The sequence below is a fragment of the Tachysurus fulvidraco genome, chromosome 7 (assembly GCF_022655615.1).
Source record: "Tachysurus fulvidraco isolate hzauxx_2018 chromosome 7, HZAU_PFXX_2.0, whole genome shotgun sequence".
Taxonomy (NCBI): domain Eukaryota; kingdom Metazoa; phylum Chordata; class Actinopteri; order Siluriformes; family Bagridae; genus Tachysurus; species Tachysurus fulvidraco.
In genome coordinates, this window is record NC_062524.1 from 1,234,771 (window position 1) to 1,251,177 (window position 16,407).

The 16,407-nt window shown below is 39.7% G+C and overlaps 2 protein-coding genes and 1 non-coding gene across 3 annotated transcripts in view; all 3 read left to right on the forward strand.

Moving 5' to 3' along the window:
• Window positions 1-1,591, forward strand: part of ddx47 (DEAD (Asp-Glu-Ala-Asp) box polypeptide 47) — a 4,006-nt gene extending 2,415 nt beyond the window's left edge. Inside the window, exons 7-12 of the mRNA XM_027142489.2 lie at window positions 1-113; window positions 274-420; window positions 695-832; window positions 950-1,020; window positions 1,122-1,251; window positions 1,351-1,591. The exon at window positions 1-113 is cut by the window's left edge and continues 4 nt beyond it. Coding sequence (XP_026998290.1) covers window positions 1-113; window positions 274-420; window positions 695-832; window positions 950-1,020; window positions 1,122-1,251; window positions 1,351-1,497 — 746 coding nt within the window. The 3' untranslated portion in view covers window positions 1,498-1,591. The remainder of the gene's footprint in view (window positions 114-273; window positions 421-694; window positions 833-949; window positions 1,021-1,121; window positions 1,252-1,350) is intronic.
• Window positions 1,592-2,213: 622 nt separating this feature from the next.
• LOC113640120 (histone-lysine N-methyltransferase PRDM9-like) lies at window positions 2,214-14,792 on the forward strand. The gene is made up of 9 exons (XM_027142486.2): window positions 2,214-2,403; window positions 6,303-6,369; window positions 6,602-6,740; window positions 6,882-6,989; window positions 7,123-7,233; window positions 9,218-9,489; window positions 10,258-10,322; window positions 10,445-10,635; window positions 13,018-14,792. The coding sequence occupies exons 2-9, from the start codon at window positions 6,313-6,315 to the stop codon at window positions 14,172-14,174; spliced, it is 2,100 nt and encodes a 699-aa protein (XP_026998287.1). The 5' UTR covers window positions 2,214-2,403; window positions 6,303-6,312; the 3' UTR covers window positions 14,175-14,792.
• On the forward strand, window positions 9,698-9,863 carry LOC113640164. The gene has a single exon (XR_003439988.1). It is a non-coding gene; the product is annotated as a U1 spliceosomal RNA (small nuclear RNA).
• Window positions 14,793-16,407: the final 1,615 nt, after the last annotated feature.

Genomic DNA, 16,407 nt, shown 5'->3' on the forward strand with positions numbered 1-16,407 from the left:
AGAAATTACAGAGAGCCGCCTTAAAGGATCCAGTGAAATGTGCCGTTTCTACCAAATACGCCACAGTAGAAAAACTGCAGCAATATTACATATTTATTCCAGCTAAATATAAGGTAACACACACACACACACACATACTACATATTTACTGTGGTTCTAATGAGGAAATAAAATACTGTACATCCACTGTGTGTGTGTGTGTGTGTGTGTGTGTGTGTGTGTGTGTGTGTGTGTGTGTGTGTGTGTGTGTGTGTGTGTGTGTGTGTGTTTCAGGACTGCTACCTGGTCTCTATACTGAATGAATTAGCCGGGAACTCGTTCATGGTGTTCTGCAGCACGTGTAATAACACACAGCGTGTGACACTGATACTGAGGAACCTGGGAATCACCGCCATCCCACTGCATGGACAAATGAGTCAGGTCCACACACACACACACACACACACACACACACACACTCAACATACTTGAGCTTCTGTTGTACTTTGTGCTAGTTAATGAGGAGGTGATGTAAATGCGCCCCCTGGTGGGGACTGCGACTACTGCACGCACTTCAGACATGTTCCAGATTTGCATAAACACATTTGTCCTTCTTTGAGAAAATAGAACACACATTTCCCAGTTAAACACCAGGGGGTGGGGAGCTGCCAAAAACCCAGTGCTTACTGGTTTGTGTTGTTTGTGTTGTGTGTAGAATAAACGTCTCGGTGCTCTGAACAAGTTTAAGTCGAAGTCTCGCTCTGTGCTGCTGGCGACGGACGTGGCCTCTCGTGGGTTAGACATTCCACACGTAGACTGCGTCATCAACTTCGACATCCCCACACACTCAAAGGTAACTCACAAAACATTAGTCAACACACACCACAGGTCACTAAACATGACCCTGACGAAATATTCCATCAGTGTGTGAGGGCTGGTTGTGAAGTGTGTACGTGAACGTGTGTTTCAGGACTACATCCACCGTGTGGGCAGGACGGCCCGAGCAGGACGATCGGGAAAATCCATCACCTTCGTTACACAGTAATCCAGTTAATCAAGTCACTTAACACAGCGCAGTAACCACAGTAACCAATAAAAAGTGCCGCTTTCTGATCGTCTGACGTTGTGTTTTCTGTCGTCAGGTACGATGTGGAACTTTTCCAGCGAATCGAAACTCTGATTGGGAAAAAACTGCCTGCTTTCCCCACACAGGAAGAGGAAGTGATGATGCTGGTGGAGCGAGTGAGCGAGGCACAGAGATACGCTCGACTCGTACGTCTCATACGTTTCTCGTCGTGTGATTTGTTTCAGATATCAAACTTAATATTAACTTGATATCCCTCCTTCATCTGTATCTTTCTCTCTCTGTAGGAGATGAAGGAGCAGGGAGAAAAGAAGAAAAGGAAAGGAAGAGATGAAGACGGAGACGACGCTGAACACGCGAGCGGCGTGCGTAAAAAAGTGAAAGGAGGAAAATTTTCAGGCGGACGCGGTGGCGGCTCCAGGAGAGGCCGCTAGAGTCGTGCTGCCTCGAACGAAATGTCTTTTGTATATAATACATCTGTGATATTTCTCATTAAATAAATGTTGTTGTTTTTTTTTTTCCTTTAAACTTCTGTGCAGTTTGTCAGACGTTAGAAGTTCTAATCAGTTAACGGTCGGAGATCATTGGTAGATGATTTAATAAAAATATCCAGCGCTGTCCTTAAATGACAAATGGTCTGTTCACCTGTGTGTGATGGAGGACGGAGCTGTAAGATGGAGCTGTCGGGTATGACTGAAACTTCTGTAGATGATGCCAATGATGTGAGGTTTATTAGGAAATGGAATGAAGAGGAACACAAGAGCCTGATTAATGGCCTTGTTTTGAGGTGTCGGCACAGCAAACGTCTTCAGCTTAATACCTGCTAGACAAACAGGTCGTGGCTGATTTCTGTACGCTGTTTGAAGTGGTAGCTCGGTGGTTAACGTGACTGCTGCTAGAAAGGTTGTGAGTTTGAATCCCAGGGACACCAAGCTGAGCCCCTGAGCGAGGCACTTAACCCTCAAGCACTAGTGAGGTAAACGATTCACTCTGGATTAAGCCGTAAATGTAAACGGTCACCACTGAAGGTCAGAACATTGTTACAGACCTACAAGTGAAATCTGATATAAAACAATACAAAAAACAAAAACTGAAGGTTTTATATTTATAATTTACTGATCATTTATCCAACAAGAGGCGTAATTACACAAGTGTCCAGTAGGTGGCGGTGTACAGTTTACTGCCCTATAGACGAAGAAAACGCTGCTGGGTTTGTTTGTGCTTGAACGCAAGAGATTTCTGACACAGATGATCGTTTATGCGTTAAAATACTTCCGCTACAATTAGACACCATCGCGACCTCAGCACCGTGTCTGTATGTGACGGGTTTAAAGCCCACGGTGAGTTACACTTGAGCTTGTTGATAAATTAGTCTAACGGTAGGTGGTCACGTCCCAATGTGAGGGCTACTTCCTGTGTAGGGGCCCTACTGAGGGTACTGCACTAACCCGGATGTAGCGCCCTACTGAGGGTACCGCACTAACCCGGATGTAGTGCCCTACATTACCATCAGAGGCATTTGACACTCAGCCATGATGGAGTCGGTTCAGAAAGCTGACTTAAAAACACAGACTTTTTCCTCATCGATTCCTCGTTTATTTCTTCGCTTATTTGCAAATATTGTCTACTAAAAGGAGTCGATTATATTTTTAATCTGCACTCATCGTGTGATGGGAATTCCAGCCCTTTTCAGGGAGTCAGATGAAGAGTCGACTCTTTTGGTTCTCAAGTCAAGAAGCTTTTATTGTAATTTCAGCCTAGTTCAAGACGAGAGACTACAGACAGACACACAAAACACCACAAGGCAAAAAACACAAGACAGCGCCGACTAGTGTGCATTCTGTATGTTGTACAAAACGTTGTGCAACGGTATAGGGTCATAAACACGGGGTTAATGTAAACATATAAACACACAGGGTTAATGTAAACATACACAGGGTTAATGTAAACATATAAACACACAGGGTTAATGTAAACATACACAGGGTTAATGTAAACATATATACACACAGGGTTAATGTAAACATATATACACACAGGGTTAATGTAAACATATATACACACAGGGTTAATGTAAACATATATACACACAGGGTTAATGTAAACATATATACACACAGGGTTAATGTAAACATACACACAGGGTTAATGTAAACATATACACAGAGTTAATGTAAACATACACACAGGGTTAATGTAAACATATATACACACAGGGTTAATGTAAACATATATACACACAGGGTTAATGTAAACATACACACAGGGTTAATGTAAACATATAAACACACAGGGTTAATGTAAACATATATACACACAGGGTTAATGTAAACATATATACACACAGGGTTAATGTAAACATACACACAGGGTTAATGTAAACATACACACAGGGTTAATGTAAACATATAAACACACAGGGTTAATGTAAACATATATACACACAGGGTTAATGTAAACATAAACACAGTGTTAATGTAAACATATACACAGAGTTAATGTAAACATACACACAGGGTTAATGTAAACATATAAACACACAGGGTTAATGTAAACATATATACACACAGGGTTAATGTAAACATATAAACACACAGGGTTAATGTAAACATATATACACACAGGGTTAATGTAAACATAAACACAGTGTTAATGTAAACATATACACAGAGTTAATGTAAACATACACACAGAGTTAATGTAAACATAAACACACAGGGTTAATGTAAACATATACACAGGGTTAATGTAAACATAAACACAGGGTTAATGTAAACATATAAACACACAGGGTTAATGTAAACATAAACACAGTGTTAATGTAAACATACACACAGGGTTAATGTAAACATAAACACAGGGTTATTGTAAACATAAACACACAGGGTTAATGTAAACATAAACACAGGGTTAATGTAAACATACACACAGGGTTAATGTAAACATACACACAGGGTTAATGTAAACATATAAACACATAGGGTTAATGTAAACATATATACACACAGGGTTAATGTAAACATATACACAGAGTTAATGTAAACATACACACAGAGTTAATGTAAACATAAACACAGGGTTAATGTAAACATATAAACACGGTTAATGTAAACATATACACAGGGTTAATGTAAACATAAACACAGGGTTAATGTAAACATATAAACACACAGGGTTAATGTAAACATAAACACAGTGTTAATGTAAACATACACACAGGGTTAATGTAAACATAAACACAGGGTTATTGTAAACATACACACAGGGTTAATGTAAACATAAACACAGGGTTATTGTAAACATACACACAGGGTTATTGTAAACATACACACAGGGTTAATGTAAACATACACACAGGGTTAATGTAAACATAAACACAGGGTTAATGTAAACATATATACACAAGGTTAATGCAAACATAAACACAGGGTTCATTTTAAACATATTAACACAGGGTTAATGTAAATATATACACACAGGGTTAATGTAAACATATATATACACACAGGGTTAATGTAAACATACACATGGTTAATGTAAACGTTATATATATATATATATATATAAATATATATATATATATATATATAGGTATAAGGTAAACATATAAACACAGTGTTAATGTAAACATATAAACACAGATTTAATGTAAACATACACAGGGTTGATGTAAACATAAACACAGGGTTAATGTAAACATATAAACACACAGGGTTAATGTAAACATATAAACACACAGGGTTAATGTAAACATATATACACACAGGGTTAATGTAAACATAAACACAGTGTTAATGTAAACATATACACAGAGTTAATGTAAACATACACACAGGGTTAATGTAAACATAAACACAGGGTTAATGTAAACATAAACACAGTGTTAATGTAAACATACACACAGGGTTAATGTAAACATAAACACAGGGTTATTGTAAACATAAACACACAGGGTTAATGTAAACATAAACACAGGGTTAATGTAAACATACACACAGGGTTAATGTAAACATACACACAGAGTTAATGTAAACATAAACACAGGGTTAATGTAAACATATAAACACGGTTAATGTAAACATATACACAGGGTTAATGTAAACATAAACACAGGGTTAATGTAAACATATAAACACACAGGGTTAATGTAAACATAAACACAGTGTTAATGTAAACATAAACACAGGGTTAATGTAAACATAAACACAGGGTTATTGTAAACATACACACAGGGTTAATGTAAACATAAACACAGGGTTATTGTAAACATACACACAGGGTTATTGTAAACATACACACAGGGTTAATGTAAACATACACACAGGGTTAATGTAAACATATATACACAAGGTTAATGCAAACATAAACACAGGGTTCATTTTAAACATATTAACACAGGGTTAATGTAAATATATACACACAGGGTTAATGTAAACATATATATACACACAGGGTTAATGTAAACATACACATGGTTAATGTAAACGTTATATATATATATATATATATATATATATATATATATATATATATATATATATATATATATATATATATATATATATATAGGGTTAATGTAAACATATAAACACAGTGTTAATGTAAACATATAAACACAGATTTAATGTAAACATACACAGGGTTGATGTAAACATAAACACAGGGTTAATGTAAACATATAAACACACAGGGTTAATGTAAACATATATATATACACTGTGAAAATCAGTCACTCACTGCATTGCTGTTTTACACACACAATACCTCATTTAACTGTTGTTATAAGACCAGCTCCATGGTCATGGTGTTCTGCTTCAGCTATATATAGTGAAAGGACAATAAAAGCGTCTTTACTCGATCAGCAGAGCTATCTAACTGCACACTAGCTGCATTACCATCAGTCTGCTACTACAGTACCCTCCAAGCTTTACACTGTCTTGTAATTTAATAAATGAAAAGAAATTACATTTAAAGTGTAAAATGGCAGGTTTCTGTTTCTGTTATTCTTACATTTTTATGCTTTAAGGTCCTGCATTTTAGAACATAAGTTCTAACCCACCACATTTGCTGTAAGACTGGTCTGAGAAATCCCTAATTGTTTATAGAATTAAATCATCTAAATGATATGTCTCAAAGAAAGAAGTGTCCCAGGTTCTCTTTTGTTTTTAAATGAAAACGTATGTTTTGCACAACAGCTTTCTAGAATTGATCGTTTAAAAACTTCAGATTAACCCTTTAGGCTGCTTGTAATGAGATCAGCAGAATCCAGACCAACCTGTGAGACTCCTGCTGTCACACATTCACAGGTAAAGTCTGTGTATTCATTAACTTCAAGAGTATTTCATCTTTCTGTTGATTTTTTTTCTAATACACAACTATGTTTATATACAAATATATACTGTACAAAGCTTGAAGACCAGCTCATGCTGACGAATCTCAGTTGACTTGCTTCGCTGCTTGCTTGCATGCTGTAATAATGACTGTTAAATAGTGTATTATTGTATTGTGTACAATGTATTAATGTTCTGTGGTCACTAGCTGTGCAGGGCTCAGACAGAAACTTCTATGACTTCAACTAGAGGCTCATCAGACTCTGGGGGTCCCTTCAGCTCTGAGGAGGAACTGAATAAAGGATTACAAAAGAAGCCCATAAAAGAAGAGCCTGAAGACCACCACTGTAAATAACCCTAGTTAAACATTTTTGCAACTCAAGTCTAATTAGGCTTCAGTTTTGACTGGAAGTCCAGGACATGTTTACTAATTCTGTTCCACTTATTTCCCTAAATGAACCTTCTTTTAATCTCTGATGACACTTCAGCTATGAAGACACCAAGCAGTGTGGGCCACGTCACCTCTGTGAACCAACATACTGAAGGGTTTCAAGAGAAGCTTGTAAAAGAAGAACCTAAAGATGGAGACTGTCTCTGTAAGGCAGTAACACACCATGGGTCTCACCTCAATCTCTGAAAAAATATGAATTCTATACAAATGTTTACAAAATAAAATCACTTTCAATCTGTGGTTGATCCTCTAAACCTTTTCAAATGATGGAACTGTAGGTGGTGAGACATCGAGCTGTGTGGTTCAGCTGAACCTTGGGGACCAACGGACAGAACGATTCCATGAAAAGCCTTTAAAAGACGTAGAAACCGATGGAGACGACTATCTCTGTAAGACCCTGTACGATGTTCAGCATGGCTCTAAAACTCTGAATAGACATTTGTTCTGAGGCCCCGTCTACATGTATAGGGAATATTTGTACAACCCTGATTCCAGAAATGTTGGGACAAGGTTTTTAAATCACATGAGCTGATATTTTAATCAAAATAGAACATAGATACATAACAAATGATTAAATGGAGAACCTTTATCCACTAAATGAGCTCATGGGATGGTGTGAGTTGAGAAGAGATGATGATGATGATGTGGATTTTATGAGGGTCTTCTGCCAAAGCTTCAAGCTTACCCTTGTAGAAGGAAGTCTTGTTAGAAGTCACATCTGAGGAGAACTTGGCCAGGAGTGTACTGTAAGAATCAAGATCCGCATCAAGTTGTGATTTCTTCCACTTTCTCTCTGATGATCTTAGCTCTCTTCGATTGTTGCGCAGCACATCTGAAAGCCAGGGAGCAGAAGAAGAAGTTTTCTTGGGTTTAGTGAACAGAGGGCAGAGGAAGTCCATAGTTGAGGAAAGAGATGAGAGGAAAGTATCTGTGGCTGAGTCTAAGGGTAGTGAGGAAAAAGACTCAGGATCAGGAAGAGAAGAAAGAGTGCCAGAAGCTACAGAAGAAGGGGAGACAGAGTGAAGGTTGCGGGGGGTAAGAGCGAGGGGGTGAGAGGTAGTTTTAGGCAGTATAGGTAGAGATGGTGAAGGATACCAGGTGATGATCAGAGACGTGTAGTGGGGTAGCAGTCACGTCTGTAGCTGGAGAAGGACGGGTGAAAACCAGGACCAGGACATACTGGTTGTATACTGTTGTAATAGCTGCAGTATGTAGTTTTCACTATCCTGCTGAAATACACAAGGCCTTTCCTGATAAAGACGTTGTCTGGAGGGGAGCACATGTGCTCTATATATCTTTCAGCCTTACAACACATGCAAGCTGCCCAGACCATCAATTAACGTAGAAGTTCTTCCAGCTAAATCTTTTAAAAACGCCATTTATTGCCACGTGCCAACTTTTTTGAGATCTGTAGCAGGGATCAAATTTGAAATGAGATTTAGTGGATAAAAGTTCTCTAAACATTTGTTTGGTTATCTGTGTTCTATTGTGAATTAAATATTGGCTCATGTGATTTTAAAAGTCTTAGTTTTCATTTTATTAAAATAAAAAAAAATGTCTCAACATTTCCGGAATTCGGGTTGTACAATTGCATGATAATAATAATAATAATAATAATAATAATAATAATAATAATAATAATAATAACAGCAATAATAATAACAACAACAACAACAATAATAATAACAGCAATAATAATAATAACAACAACAACAATAATATTTTATTTATTACACACTTTTCAGTGACCCAAAGACACTACCAATATTTAGCACAGAGTTCAGCAGAAATATACTCAGGCAAAACACAAAAACCCTTGAGAGGAAAATAGAAAATTACAACCAGAAATATCGTGATCACAAATCTTTGAAGTCTGGCACAGAGATCAGACCAGATGAGGAAGAGCTGAGGGTACGGGATGGTTTGTGTGGATGGGGAGCGTTACACAAGTAGCAGGTAGCAATATTGTAAATATTTTTTACCCTCAGTCCACACAGTGTGTTTAAAAATATCTACAGCCTCTAAAAATGCAATCTGCGATCTGAAATTCCACACATGAACAAGCCTGGAGTGTAAACCTACGGGCTGCATATGGAACAGTAGAGAAGGAGAAATGTGGGGAAACACCAGCAAGACCAAAAGGTAATTCATTCATTGTCATTAACTGCAGACAGAAAGAGAAAAACTATGGTTTCGGAAACATCTGTATACATGTGGATGGGGTTTAACCGAGTGTACTTTGTGTCTAATCCCAAATTTTAGTCACACTAAAACTCTTGGACATGAAAGACTGAGAAGTTCTGAGTCAGTTCTTAAGTTATGATCAAATTCCTCCTGGACCTGCGTGATATTGTATGTTTTCTGTCCTTCTAGACTGTGAGTATTGTAGATCCTCCTTCATTAACAAGTGTGAGACGCACGGTTCAGCTCTATTCCTCCCTGATACCTCTGTCCCTAGAGGGGTTTCAGACCGAGCCAGACAAACCCTCCCACCTGGACTAGAGCTTCAGAAATCTGATATTCCTGATGTAGGATTGGGAGTGTTTAATAAGGGGGACACTGTTCCACTGGGTGCTCACTTTGGACCTTACCAGGGAGACCTGGTAGACAAAGAAGAAGCCATGGCCAGTAGCTTCTCTTGGGTGGTGAGTTATAAATACATTACATTCAAACTCAGAGAAAAACTCTTTACCTGGGATGCGATGAATAACAAAACTCATAGCTTAAACAGTTTGAAGGTGAATTTGTTGTGTTTTTAAACACTGTACAAAACTTGAAACTAGGTTAGAATAGGACAATAATTATAAACTTCCTTCTTTATTGTGGTCTGCCTTAACTGGTCTGCCTTAACTTATACTTACCTGGAAGGGGCAATACTATGATCAAGGAGGTGGTTTGCCCAAAGCGAGGCTCGGCCATTGCACTCGGGCTGTGCTGACCTTTGCGAATTCCTCAAAAAGACGGGAATCTCGACTGCGTAATTTCTGATAGTGGGGGACTACGTTCACACTCTCCCCTGTTTTGTGTGGGGAAGTCATGGCCTAATGGTTAGAGAGTTTGACTCGTAACCCTAAGGTTGTGGGTTCGAGTCTCAGGCCGGCAATACCACGACTGTGATGCCCTTGAGCAAGGCACCGAACCCCGCAACTGCTCCTATATTTAAATAAATATACACCTTGTCCATCCCTGTAATGTTTTAACACCAATTTATTTAGAACCCACCCACTAGTCCAAAGTAGTAAAAGTTAGATATGTTGTTTAGAATGAATAATAAAGCAAGATTTATATACCGTAGTCTGGGTAAACAGATGACTGTATAACGTGATTCTTTTTAGCCCAGATTATGGTGATTGTTCCTATATTGAGATGGTTTAAGATGAAGACGATGGTAACATTAATTACACGTTTTCCAGATTAAGAGCGGGCATTCTGAGAAGTACATAGATGCTAGGAGAGTGACCCATGCCAACTGGATGAGGTGAGGAATCGGTTTCTTTAGAGAGTTACTGTAATTCCTTCATCAGGTTCTGTTCTGCTGCTCACTGCGACCCATTTCGTCTTTCTTTAATCCTGTGTTGTCTCTTTTCCTCATTTCCTCAGGTACGTGAATTGTGCTCGTAATAATGAAGAGAATAATCTGGTGGCCTTACAGTATCGAGGTGAGATTTTCTACCGCTGCTGTCGACCCATCAAACCGAGACAGGAACTCTTGGTGTGGTATGAAGAGAAGTACGCTAAGGATCTCGGGGTTACTTTCAACTGCATCTGGAAGAAAAAGTGCTCCGTAAGCGGTAACTTCAAAATATGTTTAAAATACTTGTTGGGTCTTGAAGGACTTTTCTTTAAAAGTGTGTTATGCATTCTTCTTCTGCTTGATACAACTTTCCACCAGTTTACAAGAAGGAGTGTGAAGCAGACAGCAAACATATTGTACAACTAAGTGATGGCTGAATGATGCCTTTTAACCAGTCACCTACTTCCTACCGCTGACCAGTCTGGGTTACAAGTGGTATAGCTTAAAGGTGTGGTCTCCGTTGTTTGAAAGCCAATGTTGACATATAAAATCACCAAAACAAACACGCCCCTAACCCAAACGGGTCCCAACCCTGTATCGATAGCTCCGCCCACACATACATACGTAACCCAGGTGACTAACAGAAAGAAACGTGTCTTTATCATAGCTGAAGGGAAGAACAATACGATTGTAGATAAACAAACAAGCAAAAATGCCACACAAGCATAATGATGTAAAGGACAAAGGCATATATTAGTTCTGTGTAACAAAGTAAAACCAACGTTACTCACCTATCGAGAAGGAAAAAAGCACCTCAGCGTCTTAAGTAAAGTCGGCCACATATTCACAGGTCGGAGTTTCCCGAGTTGATAACTCCTGAGCTAAACGCTGTTACTACACAAAACGCGGTTGTAGCTGCCTCTCTACATTACTACGATAGAAAAGAGGTGTTATTTGTGTAGTAACAGCGTTTAGCTCAGGAGTTATTGACTCGGGAAACTCCAACCTGTGAATATGTGGCCAACTTCCTGCTCCTTCAGTTCTCTCCAGTGCTGGAAAGCTGATCCTATATTAACATGTCCTACTTCTTGTCCTTATCATAAGTTTTTCTTCTCTTTCCTTCTTTGTTTTTTTCCTCCATGTCGATGTTAAAGCCGCTTTCTGCTAATGTCACACACGCGCACTGAACACTCTCTCCGCCCATATCGACAAGACACGCCCCTTTCTGCTCATTGGCTACACGTTTGTTTTGTTTTTGTTTATTTTTCGGCCCGACTCAGTTTTCTGAAGCATTTCTCAAACATCTGAAACCCCGCCTTTAAGAATTGAAAATAATCGACTGAGCAATAGATAAGACCTTTGACTGCAGATGCAGGTGTTCAGAGATATGCCATAGATTCACATTTACGGTAGATTGAAGGTTTTAACTGTACCATTCTAACACATTAATGTTAGATGAGGGGGCATGTGGTAGCCTAGTAGTTAAGGTGTTGGGCTACCAATCGGAAGGTTGTGAGTTCGATCCCAGGTCCACCAATGCTGGGCCCCTGAGCAAGGCCCTTAACCCTCAATTGCTCATAAAAATGAGATAATGTAAGTCGCTCTGGATAAGGGCGTCTGCCACATGATGTAAATGTAAATATTATTTGGTAATATGATTAAATTCCTTGACCTATTGGAAAATGAATCCCTACTGGACTGAAGTCTCTCGCATACATGAACTGGTAATGTTGTCCTGAACAATTATTCCTCACCAGATTGCCACCAGTTTCTGTTGATGAGAATCTACTACCATCGTGTTTCACAATAGTCATGGTGTTTTCTGGATAAACGTTGAGCTGAGTCTTCAACATATAACTCGTGTGACTTTGTGCATACAAATCTTGGCATAATCTGATGCCCCTTTACCCCCGAGGCAGTTTGAGTGCAGGTTCGGAGCCTAATTTAGAACCAGTTCTTTCTTTTTCGACACCCAAAGCACCGGCTCTGAACCAGAAAAAGTGGATCTTATGTAGCACCAAAACATTTCTGGTCTAGACTTAAGAACCGCTTGTGTCAGGGGCTGTGGGTGGGGCTGTGGGCGGGGCTACTGTTAGTGCATTTGATAATGTACCTTAAGTATACTAATGTTTAATACACTTTTACTTTACCGCGATATGAAACATTATCAGCACACATGATAGTAGGTAGCTACATGCTAAGGCTAACTTTTTTCTGTGTTAATGATAAAATAACGTTAAGTACTTTATCGATCACAACCTCCGTTTATACAAATTACACGGAGCCGCACGTACACGTCGGATTCGCCATGTTTGGGTGTTAATGTAGGTTCACAATGCCATGAGCATTAACAGTAAAGCAACATCCACCATTGTTGTTGTGTTTGTGTTTGTCGCTGCTGCGCTAACGTTGCTGTGTAACATGACACGTATACAGTGACGTCACACTCGGCTCTGTGACGCTCTCTAACCGATGGAAAGGCAAACCAGTTCTTGAAGGTTCGCCAGTGGAACCAACTTTGAACCAGCACTAGCGCTAGCTCTGAACCAGCACCTGGTACTTTTTGGTGGAAAAGGGGTAATTATTTCTGTGCAAGTTTCTGCTTCTCTGCTTCATCTAGGAGTCTTTAAACTTTGTATCTGTTCATTTTCTGTTCCAGAAACCAGTGGTTACCCACTGAAAAGTTTCTCTGGCTCACGGCGTTCGTTTTACTATACGTCACATATTGACCTCCAGAAACAGGCCAAGAGATGTCACGATGAGGAAAACGTGAGCACGATGAAATCAGCAGCAATGAAACACGAAACTCCAAAAACCACAAGAATCTCTACCAGTAAACAAACACACGCCGGTCCTCATTTTAAGATCTCTTGCAGGCTGAAAGAAATGTACGGCTGTTCACAGTGTGGGAAGCGTTTTGCTGGACGGTTTCATCTGAAGCAACACCAGCGCATTCACACCGGAGAAAGGCCGTTTCCCTGCTCACAGTGTGGGAAGCGTTTCGCTCGACAGAGTCATCTTCAAGCACATCAAACCATTCACACAGGAGAGAAACTGTATTCGTGCTCACAGTGTGGGAAACGCTTTAATCGGGAGAGCACTCTCCAGCAGCATAGACGAATTCACACAGGAGAAAAGCCATATCACTGCTCAGAGTGTGGGAAGAGGTTTACTTACCAAAATGCTCTACAACGACATCAGCGCATTCATACCGGGGAAAAGCCGTACATCTGCTCAGAGTGTGGGAAGAGGTTTACTTATCAGAATGCTCTCCAACAACATCAACGCGTTCATACCGGGGAAAAGCCGTACATCTGCTCAGAGTGTGGGAAGAGCTTTAGCCAACCAAATTCTTTCCAGATCCACCAACTCATCCACACAGGAGAGAAACCGTACCCCTGTTTAGACTGTGGGAAGGTTTTTCATCAACAGAATACTCTGCAAATCCATCAGCGAATCCACACAGGAGAGAGACCGTTTCACTGCGGACAGTGTGGGAAGAGTTTCAATCAGGACAGCGGACTCCAACGGCACCGGCGCACTCATACAGGAGAGAAACCGTATCACTGCTCGCACTGCGGGAAGTGTTTCGCTCGTCTGTGTAATCTCAAACGGCACGAACGTATTCACACCGGAGAGAAGCCGTATCAGTGCTCACAGTGCGGGAAGTGCTTCAATAGAGAGAGTACCCTACAACGGCACCAGCTGACACACTCCGGACAGAAGCCGTTCATCTGCTCGGAGTGTGGGAAGAGTTTTACACGACAGAGCAATCTCAAAATACACCAGCGAGTTCACACAGGAGAGAAGCTGTAGGTTTGCTCACAATGTGGACACGGTCTCACTCGGTGGAATAGTTCACCAGAGAGAGAAGCCGTATACCTGCTCAGTGTGGGAGGAGTTTTAGCCAAATCCATCAGCTCATTCACACAGGACAGAAGGCGGTATCCCTGCTTACGGTGTGAAAAGACATTTCCAACGTCAACACATCCACATAGGTGTTGCTAGTGTTGGGTCAGTCTTCAGACAGACCTTTGACAATTCCAGAGGAGAACGTTTCAGACTGATGAGGCTACAGTGCTGCAGATGTTAAACAACATTGTTATTAACATGTTCAAATATAGCTACTACAGGCCTTATTTATCTTTATTTATGTAAAATTACGAACAATCCAAACTAAATAAAAACATGCATTTGTTTCCGCAAGTGTTCAACCTTACATGGATTCATTATTTGTGTAACCGGTTAGCACGTGACCATGTTGAATATCAACTTCTAGAACTACTCAAACGTTTTTATTTATTTTGGTCTGGTTTACCATATAATTACGTTAATTCCATTTAATTTGCATTTTAATATTTTCCCCTGGCCTAAATTAGCACTTTATTGTAAAAATGAAGTGTCTGTGATCTTTTCTTATTATTCTTTCATTAATTCATTCATTTCCTACCGCTTATCCGAACTTCTCGGGTCACGGGGAGCCTGTGTCTATCTCAGGCGTCATCGGGCATCGAGGCAGGATACACCCTGCACGGAGTGCCAACCCATTACAGGGTACATATACACACTCTCATTCACTCACACACACACACACACTACGGACAATTTTTCCAGAGATCAACCTACCATGCATGTCTTTGGACCGGGGGAGGAAACCGGAGTACCCGGAGGAAACCCCCAAGGCACAGGGAGAACATGCAAACTCCACACACACAAGGCGGATGTGGGAATGGAACCCCCAACCATGGAGGTGTGAGGCGAACGTGCTATCCACTAAGACACTGTGACCCCCTTCTTTTCTTATTAATTCAATTCTATTCAAGTTTATTTGTATAGCACTTTTACAATTGACATTGTCTCAAAGCAGCTTTACAGAACAAAAGGTTAATATAAAGAATAATATAAAGATTAATATAATACAAAAAGTCAAGATTAATATTATATATATATAAATGTGTATGTATTTATCCCCAATGAACAAGTCTGAGGTGACTCAGGTGACTGTGGGGAGGAAAAACTCCCTTAGATGGTAAAGGAAGGAACCTTGAGAGGAACCAGACTCAAAGGGGAACCTCATCCTCATCTGGGTGACACTGGGGGTGTGATTATATAACCTCATCCTCATCTGGGTGACACTGGGGGTGTGATTATATAACCTCATCCTCATCTGGGTGACACTGGGGGTGTGATTATATATATACAGTCTGATAAATGTTGTAGTGATGTAAAAGATCACATGGGGTTCACATCTCCTCTTTAGTATAGCAGAGTCTAACTGGAGCTGGTAGATCTCCTCAACAAGGTTGTTAGGTAGATGAACTAGTGAACCAGTATTCAGTTTTTATTATTAGGTTATATTAGATTAGATTTGTATTTATTGATGGAGACTTCAAAGAACTTTGATAAGTAACTCTGGATAACGGCGTCTGCAAAATGCCATAAATGTAAATACTCGTTATTGGTCAAACTGAGGAAGAATCATCACGAACACATTTTTAGTCAATCAAATTTATTGTATGTATTTTGAACAGTCAATTTATTGTGTGAAATGTTTTCAAAATTGGTTTAATAACTGAAATAAATATAGTACTTGTAAGCTTAAAGTAATGTAACCTTATTGTGATGTATATATATATTTATTTAGATAATCTGTATTCTTTGTATTTGTGTGGCAAAAGATGGTAAGGGTTAGGGTTAAAGGGTAGTAACAGGTTTTTCAGGCTTAATCTGACGAGCCGTATCAGAAGTAGATGGAGCTTGAACTTCTGCATCAGCTTCAGCACAGCTGGGGTTGAGACCGAGGTCAAGGCCATCCACACTACTCATTGAAGTGCTGGTATACCACAGGAAGTTTGGTACTGAGCTTTGAGGAAGTTAAAACAGAGTTGGAGCACATCAAAAAAGGATTGGACGTAATCCGACTCAGCGCAGGTAAAAGGTAGGACACGGAATATGAATGGATGTATCAAGTCACCATAGGAACGGAGGAATTGTGAAACTTGGTCATGTTGTCCTATATATCAGATTGGAGCCTTTTTTTTTTTTTTTT